A 23,492-nucleotide genomic window follows, 5' to 3' on the forward strand; every position below is an offset into this window, starting at 1 on the left:
TCAGTTTTTGAAAATAGCACTCATCTTAGATCTGATAATGAAAAGATTAATTTTTAAATCTTAGAAAAATTCACTGATTCCTAGAAAATGCTTACATTTAAAACATTGGCTTTATTCCAATACTACCCACCTGTACATTAAAAAACAAGCAGATTAGAAGTAAATGTTTTATTCTTCCAACTAAATTCCAGTACTACAAGGGCAGTAAAACAGTGATACACGGGGGGGGGGGGGGGGGGGGGGGGATGCAGCAATAAACATTTGTTAAAAAGACTGATAGAATAAATAAAAACTACCAAAAAAAGGGGTGGGGGTATTATATAAACCCATTCTGAAACCCCAAGAAGTCCTAAAATACAGAAATGCCCTCCTCCTCCACTATTTCACAGGAAGCACTGTAGGCTATTTGCTTAATAATGTCCTGGGATTACATTCTAAAGTATTAATAACTGGTTACAACTTGGTTGTAGTGCACAATTAAAATCACACTAACTTCATCTGAAGTGTCATTCTACAATTTTATTTACACAACCAGTGAAGGGCATATTCTTAGAATACCAGCTTTAATCCTTTTCAAACATATTAATATAAGAAGCCAAATTGTAATGATACAGCAAATGAGGCCACTGGTATTAATACAGGTAGCAAAAGTCCACATCCAGGTGGTACTGACATCAGGGAAATTTCCAAAACCAGTTGCTGCCTAAGAGTGGTTGCCACAGACGAAAGCCTGAAATAACCTGTATTCACAGGGGGATATTGGCATTGCTGCATGTCATAATTGGGACCTCTCGCAACAATTCAACAAGGAACAAGGCAGCCCACAAATGAAGAAAATGTGATTCATGAAACATCTAAAGGGGGAGAAAAGGAAAATTAGTGCAAAGTCCAATTTAAAATTCAAAACACACACCAGATTTTTATCCCCAATATTGCCCTAGGTAGGCAATTTTCACTCTCTTTGACTTCATTGCACACAAACTACTTACTAAAATTCTGCAACACACCAAAATATATATTTTGCCAATCTGACCAAAAAAAAAAAAGGCATAATTTTGGCACTGACACCATATGGCTACTATTGTGTTGGCTGTTGTCATTTTTTTTTATGACAATCGAAGGGAAAAGAGGTCAGTGCCCCTGACTAGTCAAGTACTGCATGTTTTAAAAATTCTTGTGGCACACAAGTTAAAAAATCACCACCCCAGGTATTTAAATAACTAAATATAAGCCTTAGTAAAATACGTTGTCTATTTCCTTCAGGCTACAAGAATTGTTTTTTGTTCATATATGCAATACTTACAACTAGCAGGCTGTTCTCCATATCGTCGCATTATTTGATCATGCGTAAACTTCACAAATGCATCATACTGTTCTATAAATAAAGGTATACATGAATTACATGACTTGCAAAATGTCCTCTAATAAATTAGAGCAAGATAAACTGAAAAATCCAATGTGTACAGTGAAACAATTCTAAGTTGGCACTTAATCAGACACATAATCATCTCAGTAATGATGATAGTATATTATATAAAAAATGACATTTTAGTCCAAATCACATGACCTCATTTATGAGCTGGGTAAGGCATAGTTCTTAACCTATTAAGAAATAAAAGGCTTGAATACACTGGCCAGGTAGCCCAGTTGGCTAGAGCACTGTCCTGATAATGCCAAGGCTGCAGGTTTGATTTGTAATTAGGGCACACACAATGGTCAACCAATGAACGCATAGACTAGTGGAATAACAGATTGATGTTTCTCCCTCTCACACACACATCATTACATTAAAAAAAAATTTTAAAAATAAAAAATGTCTTTGTACTCAAAGTTTATTGTAAGTAGTCTATAAATGCCAAATTTACTGCAATGAGAAGAAATGATGACAAAAGCTTAAAAAATATAGAATATATTAAAAAAAACCCCACCTGTAAACTAATCAGGTTATCACACAAAAAGATGTTATATAATAAAGCAAACGCTCTTGCCTATACTAAGTTAGCACCTTGATTTACCTCCTTAAGAATCGAAAAGCTTTTAATATTGATCTACAGTAAAATCTGTGGCATAAAAAACTGGGTGGAGAAATCTAATTAAGTTATTATATATAACAAATTTTATTCACTTCACTTAGTGCTATCAAATTTTACTAATTTTTTTTTTTGATAATTAAGACTGTAGCAGCTTGATACGTTAAAATGATGTACACGGTACCAGGTAGATTATTTCAAGTTTCTAGACAAAGTTTATGGCAAAGTTACCATGAAAGATATAAAGTCCAAAAATGCAATCAAATTTTTATCAAAAGAAAAATCTAGTTCACTAACACTGCTGCTGATCTACATGACTAAAACTACCATTTCTTGAAGTCACTAAGGAGGGCCATGAGCTACAGAAAGACTCCTTTGAAAACATACTGTACCACTGTACAGAACAGTAAATTAACTGACATGAAGTGTATGTGGGAAATAATGCATTTTTTATGGTGCGTTCTGGGAGACAAAACTCCTACCTGCAAGTTTTATGTTCAGTATTTCTTCATACTCTTCTCGAACTTTCTCTTCACGTTCTTTCAACAAACGTTCACAGATCATCCCAACCTGCCGTAGAGTGAATAAGGGCTGTTCTTTCTTTAATGGTGAAGATGTTGCAGATGAAGTCCCTATGTATTTAACATGAACAATAACAAAAAACGCCTGATTTAGAGCCATCATAGAAAGTGTCCTCTAACTGAAGAACTATCATTTGAATCTTTTGGTTTGACTGGAAATACACAGCAAGATGCATGCAATCAAATATCAGAGAAAAAGTCTGAAGATGAGTAGAGAAAACTCCAAAATACAAACAAAACTTTAATAAAGTTTTTGTTTTTTAATTAGTGATATTATTAGCTAGACCACTTCATAAAAATAAATACTGAGAATATATTCCTAATATCCAATATTAAATTTAATGCTTCAGAGTCCTTAAAGATTATTAATCTAAAAGCCACTTGTGGCATAATCAAATAATGATACTTGATATAAAACTCTTAGGAATGCATTTTTCTTAAGGTGATTTGATTTTCCAAAAACATCATTCCTTATTTCTTTTTGAGAACTCAGGATTGATAGTCATCCATTGTAACACTGCTGCAAGTATTTTATGCACATACAAATACATGATTTTGCTACGAATAATTTGTCCTGTTCTGTGTATCTGTCCCTGGTGTAGCCTTCACTTCCCTTTTCACTTGTTCCTTATAACCTGCATGGTTGGGACCAGTTAACTAACTTTGTTTCTTAGTGTTGTGTCTATAGTAACAATAAAGTATCCCAGAGCTTTATTTATATCACCTAAAAGTAGTTCATAATTACACTAAGGCTATCTTTATTTACTTTCAAATTCCCAGCTTTGTTAGCTAAACCTGCCAGTTAATCTACAAGATAAACTGACTACTGAATGATGATGATCTTCATTTCCTGTGGATAGTCTAGTCTCTACCCTCACCTCCCCATACCACATTTTACTCACTTATACCTGGCCTTCCAAATTGGCAGGAGTACTACAGAACTTAGTTTTAAACAAGTTCATGTTTCCCAGTATAATTTTATTTCACTGTTTCATAGCCTTTTACTATTTGTTTTTTTATTCTGCCACATGTTCCTATGCCTGCTGGGAGGGAAGAGAAGAAAACGGGCAGGCAACTACTGTCGGAAGAAAAACTATTTTGCCGAGAACTTTACTAAAGGTAGGAGCAACTTTTGATGGCTTTTCCAGTAAGAAACTTTACTTGCCCTTCACTTCAAATAGTCCTTATTTTATCCCCTTGTAAAAAAGTGTTATTTGCAAACCACTCCCTCCAACAAAAGGTAGGTAAAGAACAACACTGGGTCAAAATAATCCACTTTTAAGAATCTATCTAAACAAGACAACTGAATGAGGGTACATGTACAAAACCAACTTTGTAATATTGTAACAGCAGAAATTCAGAGTCTAATTCATTAGTGGTAGAATAATTACTGGAAATCCATAAAATGGCATAGTGTTCATCTATAAGAAGCACATGGTATATTGTCATTTATTCTTTAACTGAGGCTGCAAATCATAGCACTCATGGTGGGGAAGTACAGGGAACCGTTCCAAGTGTGGGAAATGTGGCCCAGCCCCCCACTCGGAAAAACTAGTGGGGAGTGAGGTTCCGCAGGCAGGACCCACACCCACGGTTCTCCCGTGGGGAATCAGGCCTGCATTGTACCTAGACTTCTATGAGCCTTGCTCTTGCTAAAACTCCCTCACCCTGGATTGAGGCAGCAAATGTTTACTGAGTATCTTTAACTTCCTAAAGTCTATGCTAAACCACCCAAGTATGGAGTGTAACCAGTTCAACAACTTTCCCTGTTGAGCTGTAACATTCTTCTCTTTGAAGTAATTAGCAGTAGCCTATCCTCTGTTGTATGTAAAAGGTAATCACCTACAGTGAACCTGTGCATAGTAAATGAGGACCATCCTGGATGTAATGTGTCCAGAAAAGCAATAAAAGCCTGTCTAGGCGGGGTGGGCTCTCTCTAGCTCTCTCGCCCTCTCTCTGACTTAGAGAGCGGCCATGCAGTCCCTTTCTCTCCACAGGATTTCTGTAGTCTGCGTGTATTTGTCTATTGCTGCACAACACAGGATCCTGCTGGCCAGGATTCGTATCAGGAAAGTCCACTTGGGGTTATTACATACAGGTGGTTGTCTTTGGGTAATGGGAATCCTGGTGGCAATTACTTACTTTTTACCATATTTTTAAGAGATCGTGCATTTCTTGTATAAATGTTTTTTAAAAATCAAAGGGAGAAATATGAGCCTAAATGATTAAAGGATTACTTTTTCCTCATACTAAATAATGTTTCCTTTCATTTAGTTTATTATTACCTGGTGAAGCTGGTCCACTGAGGAGAAATGCATGTGGCTGTGCATCAGAAGTACAACATGGGTCTGTCTGCTGGAAACTAGTTTCTAAATGTCTTCTCTTCTGCATGCGTTTATACTCTTGTTTTATGTTGTACAGAATTTGCTCTAAAAGAAAGAAATATGGCAGGATAAACTTTCAGGTTTAAAAAAAAAGGGTTGTTTATAGAAATTAGGTTATGTTAAAAGGGGTTTTGTCAAACGTCATTTCACTTAATGTCACAGAACCTGTCAATGATGTGAAGTGAGCACTTACTGTACATTTCAAGGAGTTAATTCCAATCCAAAGCAAAATTACACAAAAAGTAAAAGACGTGACAGTAGGTCAGCAAAATGACAGAACACATGGAAACTAAAAAACTATCAAACATTAAATGGCACAGCCATTAATATTAAGCTCAACAGAAACTATGAGTATTAGAGCATTAACAGCAAACTTTTGTTCTGAACCTTGGGGGTAGAAACCCATGTAAAGTACCTGCCTGGTACATTACAGGCACTATACCACTGTGCCATTACCTTCAACCACAACCATGGAAATGGGTAAAATTATATCAAGCATATCTTTTAGGCCAAAATGAATAATTTTAGAACGATTTCTAATTCAAAACAGTTACCATTTAGCCTCTCTAGAAAATCCCTGAGGTTTCCATGACCCTCCAAACAGACTTTCTCAAAACCACCACAGCTTCTAATTAACACAGGCTATCCATTTGAAACTACAACAGGTTCTTGAATAACATCATTTCATTTGATGTCTGTTTCTTTTTATAACATTGATAAAATGTCATAGAAACTTAAGTCCTGTTTTTATCAATTAGTCTATGGTAAAACTGGTTTTGTTTTACGCCAAAGATGTTAAGTGAGGATCTACGGTACATCCTAAACCAAAAAGTTAATAATCCCAATCCAAAACAAAATTAAACAAGAATTAAAAGTTATGGTGGTAATATAACAGGCAATATGATTCATAAATATAATAGGCTATAACTTTAACAATCAATTCTACAATGATGCACTGATTTAAACATGAACTAAAAACTCAACTGAAGACTAAAGATTTTTGTAAAAAGAGAACAATCCTTAAAGTATTTCATAGTGGTGGTTTTCTTAGGCATATACTTAATTCCTTTTCTCACCTTATATTGCTTCCCTGGTAAGACCTTTTTGGGCTTTTGAGAAATAAGTTGAGGGTTGATCAATCAGTCCCATGAACATTTTAGATTAAGCCATTACATTATTTTAATTGAAGAAAATAAACTTCAAAAGATATACTCAATGAAGATTCCATTTATGTAAAAAAATTTTTTTATCCTCACCTGAGACCATGCTTTTACAGAGAGGTGAAGGGAGAGAGAAGAAACGTGGATCGGTTGTCTCTTGTACGTGCCCTAACCAGAGACCAAACCTGCAACCTAGACATGTGCCCTGACCAAGAACAAAACACATGACCTGTCAGTTTACAGGACAATGCTCCAACTGAGTCACACTGGCCAGAACTGTTCATGTAAATTTTGTGTGTAAACAAACCTGTTTACATATATATGAATGTGCAGTGTAAGTACAAAATCACATTTTGGAACAATTAACCTTTAGGGTGGTTGCATGAGGGATGCTTCAGCTACCTTTAACGTTTTTCAGAATATTAACAGTTGCTTATTTGAAAGTTTTCAGTCTTTTTCCATTTAACTGAAATAGTTTGTAACTTAAACTTACCACTGTAAAATAAAATGGCTATTTGAACAATCATGCACCTTGATACAAATGGATTTCCTAAGGTTCATGGAGGTGCCCAATAAAAATGGGCAACATTCTATACCAATCAGGACAAGTTCACATATCCTTATTTTTTAGTTAACTCTTTCAGTAGCAATATCTAAAAAGTTTCAAAGTTATGATGGTTTGTTCTCATTCATCACTCCCTGCTGAAAGCTACCATCATCCTGATCAAAAGTGCCATTCAAAGTATCCTAACGTTTATGCACACCTAAGGTTTCAAATGTACTACAATACAGAGTAACTTCACCTTTAACATCTTTTGTATAACTTATTCTTTGATCACCACACAGCTGTTCTCAGTTTAGTCTTCTTTTCACTTCACAGAAATCAATCAAAGCACAACTAAGATGTAGCAAAAGAATAGTTGTAGCAAACAATTCATTCAACAGCCTCAGAAAAGATCTAAAGTAGGATTAAGATATGGTCAAACTTTTAAAATTTTAGCTTTTTAAACCTCCATACATCTTAAGAAGCATCAACAAGCTAAGAAACTTTAAAGTGTAATTTACAAATGAATTCACCAACTTAAGTGTGTAATTTGATAAGTTTTGACAAGTGCATACAGTCTTGGAACCACCACAATCTTAAGAACTTCGTATCACCCACAGTGCTTCTATATTCCCCACCTTCATCACAGCCACTACTAAGCTACAGTTTTGCCTTTTCTAAAATGTCATAAATGGAAGATTATTTGTGTCTTCTTTCATTCAGCAATGATACTGTATGAATCAGTAATTCCTTTTTTTATTAGCAAGCAGTACTACAGTTGAGTGTGTGTGTATGTGTGTACCATAACTTATCCATTTTCCTTTTAATGGGCATTTGAATTGTTTCCAGTTTGGGGCTATTATCAACAAGGCTATCGTGGATATTCAGGTACAAGACTATGGGTGGGCAAATACCTAGGAGTGGGACTGAATGGCCTGAATTATATGGTAAGTGCATGGCTTTACTTTATGAGAAACTGCCAAACCATTTTCCAGAGTACTTACACCAGTTTGCATTCCCACCAGCAACAAAAGTTCAGCTGCTCCACATCTTTGGCAACACTTGATATTGTCAGGTATAGAACTGACAAATTCTGAATACCATCGTCTGCACTGCTTTCTACATCTAACAGGATGCAACTATGCCACCTAAGCCTCACTGTGCCCTCAAATGTTCTAATACTGGTAACACATAATTAACATGCAGTGAATGGTCCAATTTAACTTGACCAGGACCTCAGCAACACAAGTAGCAAAGTAGCTAATAGCTAACTGTAAGCCTCAAGCTCAACTTATCTCAGTTCAAAAGTATAAGCAGTTTTCAAGCTGATTAACTCAAGAAATTTCCCCAGATTCAAATCACACAATAAGCTCAACCTAGGTATTTGCCCAAGTTAAGATGCTTCCCATACCAGCTGGATAAAGGCTTTCCATACATCAATAAAGTACCTACATCTACTTAGTCATAAGCTACTTAAATCTAGCCATCTCTTATCAAACTAGGAAGTAACATTTTATTCTAAGTACATGTAATATCGGACACTGTGCTGGCAACACAATTTGTAGTCATTAAAGAAAAAGCCAAAATTTCCCTTACATAATCAGTTGCACATTTGAACTTTAATCAAGCAGCTTTTATACCTGACCATGAAGCATAGATTGGATTTGCACCAAATCACTTAAAGCAAAGTATGTAGTTACCTTCATGTTGATCTACACAATTGGTTGTACATCCCCTTTTCAAGGTCCTAAAAACTACATCAGTCTTTTATAATAGGGTACCACTAAGACTTTTCTTCCACTGTACTAGATTAAGTCAAAAATCAGTATTACTAAATTCTATGACTTGTAATAGCATTTTCATACCCAAATATAGTAAATGCCATTGAAAATGCAAGTAAAATTCTCCTTTAACAGGTAGTAGAAGATTATCAATGAGCCATACTTCTTCAGAATAAAAAATGATGACGACAACAACAAAACCCAAATAACCAAAAACCTAAGTAAATGTGAAAAGAAAAAGCCTGGCTTCAAAGAATATAACCTACTTTCAAATTGTTTAACTTTTCTTAGTTGCCACTGATTACTTGAGAAAGCCTGTACACAATGAATAAGATCAGAAATATAAACAGGAGAAAGCTGATGGGATTAAAAAAATAACTTAGTTGATAAAGAGAGTGGCATTAAGATGAGACTGAGAGCAAAAGGAGAAATACTGAATTAGAAATAACTAAAAATGTGTTTAAAGGAGAACAAAATGTGGGGAGGGGGAGGAATCAAGTATCTTTTTTCCTAGAGTACATAAAATGTCTAAAAATCTGACACTAGACTTTTGGTCCCAACTTAAATAAGTGTTTCCTTCTGACATCATTAATAGATCAAACATTAAATTTTATTAACAGTTTTAAGTTTAGGTGTATTATAAAACCCTTTTATTTCACTTTATATGCTAATTTCTCTATGGCATATCTTCAAAAAAAAAACAAAGTTAAAGTTCATTTAGACAGATAACTCAAACAGTGGGATTAACATAAATAAAATAAATCTTGAAAGTCTGTCAGCACTAGGCAGGAACACAAATGTAATAATGGAAAACCTGTACAAACCGGCAGTAGCCATTAAGGCCTAAAACTAAGAAAATGTTCCAAAGAAAATAACAGACCAAATCTAAAATTCCAAACTACATACTAGACATTGTCATGCCTACTTTATACATTAAAACACTCAATTGCTGTGGAGACCCATCTTTGTAAATCAACTATTTCCCCATGACCATCTGTTGAGAAACAGCTCTTATGTTCACCTCAAAGGAACCTTATGGACAATGTTCTTAACCAGCCAAGAGTTATCTAATACAAAGAATGTGCTGATGCCATTTTGAATTCACTTAAAAATAATCGCTATGTCAAAGGGGCCTGGAACCAAATCTTAACACAAAACTTTGAAGTTACATCTACAGTTTTAACTTCTATTTGCATTAGCATGAATCCCAACAACATAATATAGTTGCACACAATTATATAAACATTAGAGTAATATTACCTACAGTATTTTAAAATTTACGTTATATATTTTACTGGGTTAAGAAGCATTCATTGATCTCCAAGAGGAAGAAAAACTTTAATCACTACAGGTCAAGTTCTATTACTTCATTGGTACCATAATAACCAATGATTATTTATTTGAAATGACTCAATCTGTTAAAACCATGCAGGTGTTAAGTATAATTTTACAAAATGCACAGTGGGCGTCACAAACGCGAAGAGCCCAACAATGCTCAATCAGCAGATGTCTCCTCCCACACTTCTATTTTATATTAAACTAGATTCTAAAGGGATATGTTACCGTTGTTGCTTTTGCTGGTTAGCTCTTTAATATCTTTAAGTATGTCTTCAAATAGCTTACAAGCTAGAAAAATAAAGAGTAATAAGAACAGGAGAACCAAGACGGCAGCGTAGGTAGACACACTGCGCCTCCTCGCACAACCAGAACTGACAGAGAATCGAACGGCAAGGGGGTCCGACACCAAGGAAATAAAAAACAAACATTCCTCCAGACTGGTAGGAGGGGTGGAGACGACTTGCGTGGCCGTGGCGGGACTGAGACTGGCGGGGTGTGGGACAAACGGGGCAGGCAGTCTGACCACTGGCAGATCCTGCGGCCCTACATTCCCGCTCAGATAAACCGAGAGGGTCAGACTCAGAGTGGCGGAGAGCAGGGCAGGCAGAGCTGCGGGTAACACCCCGCGGCCCCACATTTGCGCACAGATAAACCGGAACAACGGTGGGGAGTAAAGCAGACCACGCAACCCAGGGCTCCAGCGCAGGGAAATAAAGCCTCAAACCTCTGATAGAAAATGCCCGTGGGGGTTGGGGCAGCAGCAGGAGAAACTCCCAGCCTCACAGGAGAGGTCGTTGGAGAGACCCACAGGGGCCTAGAGTGTGCACAGGCCCACCCACTTGGGAACCAGCACCAGAGGGGCCCAGTTTGATTGTGGGTAGCGGAGTGAAGGATTGGGGTCCGGTGGAGAGTGGAGCAGGCACCATTGCTCCCTTGGCCCCTCCCCCACGTACAGCTTCACAGCATGGCAACCAGTGTTACCCCACCCCAGTGAACACCTAAGGCCCCGCCCCTGAAAATAACAGACGCGCCAAGACAAAAAAAGAAAATGGCCCAAATGATAGAACACTTCAAAGCTCCAGAAAAAATAGAACTAAGCGAGGAAGAGATAGCCAACCTATCGGATGCACAGTTCAAAACGCTGGTTATCAAGATGCTCACAGAATTGGTTGAATTTGTTCGAAAACTAGACGAAAAAATGAAGCCTATGCCAAGAAAAACAAAGGAAAATGTACAGGGAACCAATAGTGATGAGAAGGAACCTGGGACTCAAATCAATGGTGTGGACCAGAAGGAAGAAAGAAACATCCAACCAGAAAAGAATGAAGAAACAAGAACTCGGAAAAATGAGGAGAGGCTTAGGAACCTCCAGGACATCTTGAAATGTTCCAACATCCGAATTATAGGGGTGCCAGAAGGAGAAGAGGAAGAATAAAAAATTGAAAACTTATTTGAACAAATAATGAAGGAGAACTTCCCTACTCTGGCAAAGGAAATAGACTTCCAGGAAGTCCGGGAAGCTCAGAGAGTCCCAAAGAAGCTGGACCCAAGGAGGAACACACCAAGGCACGTCATAATGACATTACCCAAGATTAAAGGCAAGGACCTACATCCAAGATTACTGTATCCAGCAAAGCATCATTTAGAATGGAAGGGAAGATCAAGTGCTTCTCAGATAAGGTCAAGTTAAAGAAGTTCATCATCACCAAGCCCTTATTATATGAAATGTTAAAGGAAGTTACCTAAGAAAAAGAAGATCAAAATTAGGAACAGTAAAAATGACAGCAAACTCACAATTAACGACCACACCTAAAACAAAAACAAGAGCAAACTAGGCAAACAATTAGAACAGGAACAGAACCATAGACATGGCGATCACATGGAGGGTTGTCAATAGGGGAGGGGGAGGGGGGGAAGGTACAGAGAATAAGCAGCATAGATGATAGGTGGAAAATAGACAGGGGGAGGGTAAGAATAGTGTAGGAAATGTAGAAGCTAAAGAACTTATAAGTATGACCTATGGACATGAACTATAGGGGGGGAATGTGGGAGGGAGGGGGTGGGCAGGATGGAGTGGAGTGGGGGGGAATGGGACAACTGTAATAGCATAATCAATGAATATATTTTTTTAAAAAAAGAGTAATAAGAACAAAAAAGCATTAAATAGGGAAGAGCGGAAATTGAACCATCCAAATCCAAACCCCAAAGCATGCGTGTTACAAAGCACATTTACTGCTGAGGGACGCAAAGTCCAGCTTTGATTCTAATTAACCATGGCCATGAAGGTAAGACTTGGAAAAAAAGTGAGCAAGACTCCCTGAGGAGGACTCCAGGACATCACAGTCAAGCTAAAGAACAAACCAGCCTTCTACACGACAAGTTATAAGGGCACTCAAAATACACACACACACACACATTAACCAATTAGATGGCACACTGATGATTCACAGGCTAAAGACATACTTTTTGACAAGTGTGAATCTGTAGCCAACATTTAAAAAGTTGGGCATTTTACATTAAAAGTCAGGTTTTTAGCCACTGTTGGGTGGAGAAGGAATTGGACGTGGTAAAATTCAGGTGAAGAGTGGCCTTTTGGTCTTAAGTTCTCAAGTGCTTTTAACCTTCAAATGCACACATAAATCACCTGGGGATTTTCTTTTTTCCTTTTAATGGAAACTGAGGAATGGAGCCTCAGACTCTGTGTTTTTAATGAGTTTCCAGGTGATGCTGCTGGTCAGTAGCAAGATTGAATTCACTGGTTCCCAACTACTTTACTTCAGTCATTTATATTCCTTGCCTGGAACTTTGGGCATTTAAGTTTCTATCCACTGCTTAAAATAGTAACTCCACTACTGTGGCAATTAGAAAGAAAAGTGGTTGGTTTATTAATTATTGGCCATACCAGGAAATGGAAGGGAAAAGCAGTGACAGCAGAGATTACTGCAAGTATTCAATGTAAACATACTTAAGGTGTATGAAATCATTGCCACTCTCACACAGCTATTCTAGTTCTATGGTAGACATATCCCTCCCCAGCAAGAAAATACTCTGTAAATCAATTTGAACTCGCAGACTCACTACATGACACAACATACACGTATTAATTTTTCCTAATATACCTTTAAAATCCAGATTCATTGCATAATTGATAGTGCACAAATGTATCTACTTTATACTGTCTGCCTTTAAAATTTTTTTACTTTTAATCCTCACCTGAGGATATGCTCTTTATTGGTTTTAAAGGAAGGGGAGAGAGAGAAACATCATTGTGAGAGAGAAATATGGATTATTGTCTCCTCCATATGCCCCAACCAGGCCTCGAACCTGCAACCTAGGTTACGTGCACTGACTGGTAATCAGTCTCTCAAACTTTTGGTGTGCGGGATAGTGTTACAATCAACCAAGCCACTGGGCCAGAGCAATATTATGTCTGCCTTTAAAAACCAATTAAGAGAGAGAACCAAGATGGCGGCGTGGGTAGACACACTGCGCGTCCTCGCACAACCAGAACTGACAGAGAATCGAACGGCAAGGGGTTCCGACACCAAGGAAATAAAAAATAAACATTCATCCAGACCGGTAGGAGGGGCGGAGATGGGCACCGGGGTGGAGAGGACTTGCTTGGCTGTGGCGGGACTGAGACTGGCGGAGTGTGGGACAAACGGCCCAGGAAGTCCCAGCACTAGCAGACCCTGCGGCCCCACATTCCCGCAGATAAACCAAGAGGGCCGGACTCAGAGTGGCGGAGAGCGGGGCAGGCAGAGCAGTGGGTAGCACCCTGCGGCCCCACATTCATACACAGATAAACCGGACAAACGGAGGGAGCAAAGCAGACCGCTGCGCAACCCAGGGCTCCAGCACAGGGAAATAAAGCCTCAAACCTCTGACTGAAAACGCCCGTGGGGGTTGGGGCAGCAGCAGGAGAGACTCCCAGCCTCACAGGAGAGGTTGTTGGAGAGACCCACGGGGGCCTAGAGTGTGCACAGGCCCACCCACTTGGGAACCAGCACCAGAGGGGCCCAGTTTGGTTGTGGGTATCACGGTGAAGGATTGAAAGTCTGGAGGAGAGTGAAGCGCCCTGATTGCTCCCTCCCAGTCCATCCCCCACGTACAGCATCACAGCGCAGCAACCAGCCTCACCCCCGCCCCGGTGAACACCTAAGGCTCCGCCCCTTAAAGTAACAGACGCGCCAAGACAAAAAAAAGGCCCAAATGACAGAACACTACAAAGCTCCAGAAAAAATACAACTAAGCGACGAAGAGATAGCCAACCTATCAGATGGCACAGTTCAAAACACTGGTTATCAAGATGCTCACAGAATTGGTTGAATCTGTTCGAAAACCAGATGAAAAAATGAAGCTTATGCTAAGAGAAACAAAGGAAGACGCACAGGAAACCAATAGTGATGCAAAGGAAACTGGGACTCAAATCAATGGTGTGGATCAGAAGGAAGAAAGAAAACGTCCAACCAGAAAAGAATGAAGAAACAAGAATTCGGAAAAATGAGGAGAGGTTTAGGAACCTCCAGGACATCTTGAAACGTTCCAACATCCAAATTATAGGGGTGCCAGAAAAAGAGGAAGAACAAAAAAATTGAAAACTTATTTGAACAAATAATGAAGGAGAACTTCCCCAGTCTGGCAAAGGAAAGAGACTTCCAGGAAGTCCGGGAAGCTCAGAGAGTCCCAAAGAAGCTGGACCCAAGGAGGAACACACAAAGGCACATCATAATTACATTACCCAAGATTAAACGCAAGGACCTACATCCAAGATTACTGTATCCAGCAAAGCTATCATTTAGAATGGAAGGGAAGATCAAGTGCTTCTCAGATAAGGTCAAGTTAAAGAAGTTCATCATCACCAAGCCCTTATTATATGAAAGGTTAAAGGGAGTTACCTAAGAAAAAGAAGATCAAAAATAGGAACAATAAAAATGACAGCAAACTCACAGTTATTAACGACCACACTTAAAACAAAAACAAGAGCAAACTAGGCAAACAACTAGAACAGGAACAGAACCATAGAGATGGAGATCACATGGAGGGTTGTCAATAGGGGAGTGGGAGGGGGAGGGGGGGGAAGGTACAGAGAACAAGTAGCATAGATGATAGGTGGAAAATAGACAGGGGGAGGGTAAGAATAGTGTAGGAAAAGTAGAAGCCAAAGAACTTATAACTATGACCCATGGACATGAACTGTAGGGGGGGGAATGTGGGAGGGAGGTGGTGGGTAGGATGGAGTGGAGTGTGGGGGGGAAATGGGACAACTGTAATAGCATAATCAATAAATATATTAAAAAATTAAAAAACCAATTAAGACCACCCCACACCAGAAGGCACTGATTGGAAGCCCACAGATATCTTTTACTTATCCCATACATTTTGTAAATTAGTCATGAATATTTAAAGATCAATAGATTTCACAAAAAGTATGACTTCTGGAAGTGGGGAAGGCCACTGAGAAGGTCCAAATTCTCGATGGCCCAATCTGAGAGGAATGGTCTGAACTAAACATATTCGAGTCCCCTGTGAGAGCAAACTGAGGCCAGAAGCTTGTGTGATTGCATAGGGACTATTAAGCTGGACAGAAGTGGAACTGAACACAGAACTAAGGAATTCTTAAGTTTAACTTTGGCTGGTGTGGCTTAGTGGACTGAGCACTGGCCTTCGAACTAAAGGGTCACTGGTTTAATTCCCAGTCAGGGCACATGCCTGGGTTGCAGGCTAGGTCCCCAACAAGGGGACCATGAGAGGCAATTGCACATTGGTATTTCCCTCCCTCTTTCCCTCCTTTCCCTTTTCTAAAATAAATAAAATCTTAAAAAAAAAAAAAAAAAGTTGAATTTCATGTTACATTCAGGTATTTACTTAAGGGATGCTGCAAGAGCCTCTAAATTGCCTCCTTTCAGGACAGGCATCAACATCTGACCAGAATGTTTTATCAGTGTTCTGAAAGTGACAAAGTATTCTAAATTGGTAGATCAGCATTGACATGCAGTACTGACTACAATGCCAGCCTCTGATAATGTACATATTTTCACCTTGGGCCATGGACGGGGCTGTTACAGTGAGCACGAGCTGTCACAGCAACCTGAAACTGCCTATACTTTAAACCAATAATATACTTAGAAAAGTTTTTGTTCCAGAGAATATTTCAGCATTAGGAACAAGGTAATCCTCTATAACAAAAGGCAAACTTCAGGAACACTAATGTTTTAAAAATTGGCTTTCTACAATCTTTCAAAGTCCACTCTATATTCTGTTCTTCAATTGCCAGATCAGTGCAACAATACTTAAAAAAAAAAAAAAAAAAAAAGATTTTACTTATTTATTTATATGTAGAGAAAGGGGAAGGGAAGGAGAAAGAGAGGGAGAGAAACATCAATGTGTGGTTACCCATCATGTAACCAACTGGGGACCTGGCCCCCAACCCAGGCAATGTGCCCTGACTAGGAATCGAACCAGTGACCCTTTGGTTCACAGCTCATGCTCAATCTACTGAGCTACACCAGCCAGGGCCAACAATACTTTTTTTTTTAAAAAAAAGGAAGCAAAAGGGGAAAAATAAATAAATAAATAAATCAACTCTCCCAGATCACTCCTTCGAACCTTTAATTTCAGATTGATTTTTGGAGTTTTCTAAGAATTAACATTAATGAAAATGAATGCTAAACCAAAGTCAGACTACACATCATAGACTGAGACAATTTCAGAAACAGCCAATAAACAAGGCTCAACACTCACTTAAAAAGAATAACTTTTTTTTTAAGGTTTCAAAAGTCATAAATACACATGTAATTTAATCCAGTAATCCAATTTCAATTCTTGAACTGCCAAAGGTGAAAATAATGCTAATGTGTATAAACGTGCACATGGAATTAAAATAGGTATATTGATAAATCACAAATATTACAGTATTTTTATTCAAGTTTAGCTAGCTAATCAAGTATTAGCAGGGGTGGCTTTACCAGTAATCCCTCCAAAGACTTTGTCTTTTCTTTCCCTATACAGCACAGTACCTGAAACTCAAATGAGGTTTGTAAAAAGCTAGAGCAAGTGACTTCTAAAATCAGTATTTAGATTTTTTAATAATGTTGAGAAAAATCATATATATACATATGATTTATATCATATGTATATATATGATATAAATCATATGTATATATATGTATGATTAAATACATATGTATATACAAAATATATATTTTTTGTGATTAAATCATACAAAATATATATATACAGATATATAAATTAAAAATTAGGTTAGATCCAAAAATTATATTACTGGAAAGATTACAATTTTAATTAAATCGAAATGTAAAGCACTAGTACATGTCAGGATGATCTGGCATGTGACAACTGTGGCCGACAAAATCTTATGACTTAAGATTTTTAAAGGAAGGAAGAAATTAAGTTATACTTCAAGACAAACTACAAGTGTATTTATTGTGAGCTGTTTTTCTAGTACTAGAATGTTAAAAATTACTACTACTACCCCTAAAACAGCTTATCACAAGGAAGACTACATAATCTGGCATATTGCAAAACTCTTATCAAAACAAATATCAAACCTGACAGCTCATCATACACTGTAATTTTAATTTACATTCAAGGATAATCTCCCTGCAATATATAGATTACATCTTATCATGTGAGATATTTGCTGTAACTTAAAATAATTTAATTCTTTTAGAAATAAAAGATCAGAACTTCATAATACAAAGTATCTTCTCCTAAAAAAAAGCATGTAAAATCTTTACAGATGTGTTTCTTCAAGTGAGCCAATCTGTGAAAATGATAATCTTTGTGAATGGGGCTATTTTAAATATTATTAATACACATAATCCATGTATACCATCACTGTCCAGAAAGATGAGGGAATAAGTAGTATACTTTGAATGCCTAAGAAAAAGTATTGTTCAAAATCTTTAACTGCCGTATTTATTATCACTACATTTTTTGCATCACAATTTAAAATATGTATTATCACATATTATAGCTATATTGTCACAAAAGTCTTTAAAAATTGGACAGGAGGAGGGGTAGAAATGAAACTACATTTTTTAAAAAAACTTCAGCATCTCCAAGTACCTCAGAAAATGCCAAGGCTTGATTAACTCACAATTTTAAACTTTGTGGTAAGACATTAATTAAGAAGGGTAGTTTGGCAGAGAAGAATGACTTTGAAGTTATTTTCAAATTATGTAAGACCCATGTGACCCACTTCAAAATTCAGGGGGCATTCCTGTTAACAAGTATTATTGCTACAGAATGCTGCCAATGGATCACATTTCTCAGGTACATTTAGAAGTTGAAAAATGTTGGTAAGCTGAGTTCTAGAATCCCTACACTCTTGTAAAATTAAAGATAAATCTCTTTAACTAAATTCATTTGTGAATACCTCTTTACCATCTGCAGATGCCAAACTGGTTCATATAGGCTTGAACAAGTATTTCACCATTCATACTTCTTTGAAAGTAGGTAGTCTTCTCAAAGGAAAGAAACTCACCAATTTCATATATTCAGAGAACATACTTTGGGTCAACAATACTTGCAGTGTTAACACCAAGACTGCAGGGATCATAAGTTGCTAGTTAATTCAGTTATAGGTACCTGAAAAGACCCACCCCTAAAACATTATCTACTTTCACGAACTAACTATTCAAAAGGTCCAAACTTAACCCATGCTAGTATTCTGAAGGAAAATCAGAAGTTTCTTTTCAAAGAAAGAGTAAGAACACACAAAACCGAGCACTTCCACCATCTCTTATTCTCAACCTTTCAAACAAAAGTACTGCTATCGTGTCTTTCCTAAACACTAAGGAAAGACCTACTTGAGTAATACACAGTATACTATGTTTCCCATAAAGCCATTTAAGGACTGAAGAAACTATTCTCCTTTACATCCCAGATTATAGTTCTGTGGCAAGTATGGTAACTGGTAGTATCTATACCAAAAGGGCTAACTTCTCTCTGATCTAGCCATGTTTATCCAACGTGTTTTATGTTCAAGTTAAGCTTTATTTTTCTACATTCAAAAGAAAATAGTTCAATAATGAATACAATTACACTCTGCTTTTAATGGCCATAAACTTACAGAATTGGTAGATGTGTAATTCACAGAACTATGAAATAACTGAAGCTACATACACAGTCCTAAATAAAATATCGAGTTTAAAATTCCAAGTACACAGATCATAAAAACACTATTTGCCAAATCCACTGAGAAAGTAGAAGCAACGTAACAGCTGTCTAAATAACCACAAAATATTAAAAACACTTCTGCTTCAATATAAATGACATCTGATGTGAAATGCTGCCCCATGCAACAGAATCTCATTTGTTTGCCTAGAACCATTTATACTTCATTTAAGCCAGCTGGTGTCTCTGCAGGCATGCATCAATGCAAACCCTTCCCCATTCATAAGTTGCAATTTCCATTTTTAATGGCAAGTTTCCAGAAATACAATGAGTTCTTACAGTGGAATTTAACTCTTCATTCAACTCAATTCCTAAAGCAGACTAGCGCAATGGTAACAAGACAATGTGTACAAAAGTGCCCAACAAACTCACAAATAGGTTCACATTCACAAAAGGAACTCTTCACCAGACCGTTCATTCATTCATTACATAATTTATGAAAAACAATGTGTTGCATTTGACTGACAAGTCTCTTGTAATATTGCATAATATTTTGTTTTTTTATTAAAATAATTTTGCTTTGGGGGATGTCATGGCTAATTCTGAGATGTTTCAAAAACAATGTCATTATAGAAACTTTTCAATGTTTTCAACTAACTTACCAGGATGAGCGCTGATACAGCTAGCTACTAGAGGCATTCATTTCCCCCCTTATTGTCAATGCTTCACACCTCACCCCCTCCATTCCTCATTCAATTTTCCTTTTTCACATCCCTGGCACTATACACTGCCAACACTCTAGATCAGGAATATGCAAACTTTTTCTGTAAAGGATCAGACAGTAAATACTTGAACTTTGAGGAAAAAACAGTCTCTGTCACAACTACTCAAACTCTATTATAGCCTGCGAGAAACAACGCTAGAAAAAAAAGGAGGGGGTTCCTGTGTTCCAATAAAACTTTATTTTCCAGCCCCTTTCCTTTTTCCTGGTATGTGGTGCAACAGTCTGAAAAATATTGATTTAAATAATAATCAAGTGAAACTTTAGAATCACCTTCCAGGATGACTAAAATAAACTGGGGTTTAAAACAGTTGTCCACTTTCCTGAAACTACTAGTAAAGCTGCAATATGAATTCAGCTACACATCAGGAGATGCTAATGATAAATTATATATACATGCTCTGAAAAAAAAAAATAGAACTTCAGTACTCTAGCTCTAAATTGTTTAAATTACATTTGAATTCTCAGAAATGAAAGGAAAGCAGTTTCCACAGAGTCGCAACATCAATTTGGTAAGTTACTTTCAATTTCCAATCCTAGCTACTTACTTCAGCTAAGGATATATGGGTATTCACTTTTGTAAAGTTTAAGAATCGCCACTGTTTAAAATAGGAACCTAAAATTTAGGTGCTCTTGGAAAAACCATTTCCAAGTTTGGTGACAAGAAAACTGGGAAGCTCTTTCATACCTGCACAACACTGCAGCTCCCATTATGACAACATTATTACAAAGACCACACAGGAGCATGCCCCAAACTGGCCAGGAAAACATAAAGCCAAACTACATGTAAAACGTCATTTAAAATTAGTTAGAAAAAGCAAATTTTAGCAATTCAAAACTAGTAGTTTTAGCTGCTTTTCTCAAATCAGCTAAATCACCTTTTATGTTAATATTCAAAGTAGTCGTAACAGCTAAATAACTACTAGCAAACAATAAAATTCAATTACAGTGTGATTTTACAATTCAGGATATAATGAACCCTCAGGAGTAGAGGTCAAAAAGATCCTGAAGAACATAAGACAACAATAGTTTGGAAAATGTGAATTTGAATCAGCAGGCTTAACAATTCCAATTGTTTTACTAGTATCTACTTAATTGAAATTTGAGATAATGTGAAGCCAAATGTATTAGCCTATGCTACAAATATATCAATGAAATGACAAATTTACCAAGGATCACAATTCTTTCTCAGTTAAGTTCCTTTAAAAGTGAGGACAAATGTTGTAACCCCTGGCAGATCTACCATATATGTGCTCAAGACTATTTTAGCATTGAGCTATATTTTAACTCCCAAACCTAACACTGTATTAACTCACCCTGTGGACTCAAACTTATTGCTGGTTAGCTAGAGCTATTTTTAAGTGGCCTAATTAGTTAAGTACAGATTCCATGGTATCATTTCAATGTTCAATGATTTCACTAAAAAGACAAACTCTAAAAATAATGTTCATCAGTAGGAGCTCATTTTTCTTTTATTGTAAAGCCTAACAATAAACCAATAAATACCTTTATATAGAAGACAGTTTAGGTATAGTCACTAAATAAAAGTGGAAATTCCTCAGAAAACTCACTACAACTCTACAATAGTATATACTTAAGTTAAATGAAATATTTAATGGGGAAAAAAAGGAAGTCCCGTATTATTTGGGGAAGGATATTTTAAAATCTGACCTAAAGAAAAAACAAAACCAAAAACTAAACTAATTCCAAATGGAAGTTACTAAACATGCCCACAGATATATATATATATATATATATATATATATATATATATATATATATATGTATCTTTTTAAGCTATAGATAACGAAACATCTAAATCAAGCTATTAAAAGGCTTTGTCTACAGGTCATATTATTAAAACACAAAGGGAACAGATTTATACCACCGGTCCACAAAAGCCTATCCTAGGACTGTGCCAGGGGCACACAAGGGTTTTCAAAGTACATAAAAATGGCATACACATGCTACTATACAAAGCAGCCAAAAGGCCTTTCCCTAGTCACTGTCAGGAAATGTTTCAAGATGAAAAAGCAGTAATAGTTTGAAATCCCTTGGAATCTTAGGTTAATTTATTATTCTCAAGGCCTAGGCTTTCTCCCAACATACTCTGTTGGGCAGAAATAAAGCACTTCCAACTAAAAGCAACTACTCGGCCCCAATTTTCGATACAATTTACTTTTCGTCAAAAGTTCAAGTTTCCCAATTCTTAAGGTCTAGAGTGTAGTGTGATCATATTACAGGACTAGGGAAGAGCATTTTCTTTGTTGTTGACCCTGCTAGGAAAACAGGTCTTGACTCAGCCAAAGTGGCGTTCTTGTGGGTGATTAATGACAGGCCTAGATCTCACCCCAATGACATCCATCCCCCCCACCCCCCGACCTCTGTACTAAAATCAGCCATGTCTGAAAAGGAGGACGGGCCGCCGCCTCGCCTGAAACCACCCAGCCCCACAGTTAAAAGCTGCAACCAATCGATTCGAGGAGATAGACATCGAGATTCATGTGAAATGTGACCCTTCTCTCGCTTAAATTTATGAGTAATATTGCCCTCTACGATCATTTCCGCTGGAGCTCTCCCGACTACGGAAACACTCATCTCCAGTTATTCGATCCAAAGAAAAGGATCTTCCTCTTCTCCACAATACCCGGCAAGGCACAGTCCCTACCCACCCCACTTCCCGACCCCCCTCTCAGGCCCCTTCATACCAAGCCATTTCTATTGTGTATCGGAAACTGAATGAGTTAAAAAAATGTGGTCGCCCGACCACTTTGCAAACAACTAAGGCCAGTTCTACACCCCCACCACTGCGGCCGCAACCCGCGCCCCGGAACACCACTTGCCCACCCCGCAGCCGCGGGGCCGAGTCCCACCTGTGGTGAGGCGGGTCGAAACGTCGCCGAACGGGGACGGCTCCATTCGGAGATACTTCTGGGGCGAGGCGGCGGCGGCCGAGAAGGAGGCGGCGGTGGCCGCGGCCGCGGACGACGGGGAGGCTGTGGCCGAGGTGGGCGCCGACAATGGCGCACATCGCCTCCTTTTCGGGGACGCCGGGCTCAGCAGCGGGTCGAAATCCAGAGTCCTTTTCAGAGTGGCTCCGCACGCCATAGTCGGAGGTGCCGAGGTGCCGGGCTCGGTAAGGTCGACCAGGGGTGACGGGAGGGGAGGGCGAGGACTCGAGGAGAGGCTAACCAACGGGCTCAAGAGCAGAAAGGCGGGTGTCGAAGAGTCTATGAGGTGAGGGGAGGCGCCGCTGCCTCAGTGGCAAGGGCAGTGGCCGAGGCAGGCACAGGAGAGAGCAGGAGGGGCGGTGTCGACAGCTCACGCCAGCCGCGTCAGGGGGACTCTTGCGCCTTCTCAGGAGAGGATCCCCCGGGAGAAGCTCCGGGCGCCCCCGCCGTCCGTTCGGGCTTTGCGCCGTGCCGGAGGCGCTCCCGCGCTGAAACCGGTTTCCTTCGGCAGTCGATACCAGCCCCGTGAGACGTAAGGCTGGAATGCGGCTCCTAAAACACCCGAGTAGAGTCAGAAACTTGAGACCGGGGGTCGATGAGGAGAGATTGCAAGGCAGTAGCAGCGTCAGGAGCTCAAACAAACACCTCTGGCCACTTCCCTCTCCACCGTCAGACTCTTCCACCCGCCTCCGGCCCCAATATGGCGTCAATAACAACGCCGCCGATTCAAATCCTGCGGCGTCAGGGCGCGTGCGTGCGTCCAGGAGTAGACAGCCCAAGGATGCATTCTGGGAATTGTAG

General features: G+C 38.5%; 1 protein-coding gene across 1 annotated transcript; it reads right to left on the reverse strand.

Annotated features, from left to right (window-relative positions):
• Positions 1-504: 504 nt before the first annotated feature.
• On the reverse strand, positions 505-23,408 carry AKIRIN2 (akirin 2). Its single transcript, XM_024551702.3, has 5 exons — positions 22,614-23,408; positions 4,897-5,040; positions 2,513-2,662; positions 1,304-1,375; positions 505-854 (listed from the first exon to the last, which is right to left on the reverse strand). Exons 1-5 carry the CDS (start codon positions 22,846-22,848, stop codon positions 844-846), a joined length of 612 nt encoding a protein of 203 aa, XP_024407470.1. The 5' UTR covers positions 22,849-23,408; the 3' UTR covers positions 505-843.
• Between the last annotated feature and the right edge of the window lie 84 nt (positions 23,409-23,492).

Source organism: Desmodus rotundus, chromosome 11, assembly GCF_022682495.2.
Source record: "Desmodus rotundus isolate HL8 chromosome 11, HLdesRot8A.1, whole genome shotgun sequence".
Taxonomy (NCBI): Eukaryota; Metazoa; Chordata; class Mammalia; order Chiroptera; family Phyllostomidae; genus Desmodus; species Desmodus rotundus.

Coding starts and splice junctions, on each gene's coding strand:
- AKIRIN2 (XM_024551702.3), bottom strand. CDS start 22,848: ATGGCGTGCGGAGCCACTCTGAAAAGGACTCTGGATTTCGACCCGCTG. Junction 2,663..4,896: donor CAGTGGACCAGCTTCACCAG/GTAATAATAAAC, acceptor TTAAATACATAG/GGACTTCATCTGCAACATCT. Junction 1,376..2,512: donor ACTGAACATAAAACTTGCAG/GTAGGAGTTTTG, acceptor CTTTATTTATAG/AACAGTATGATGCATTTGTG.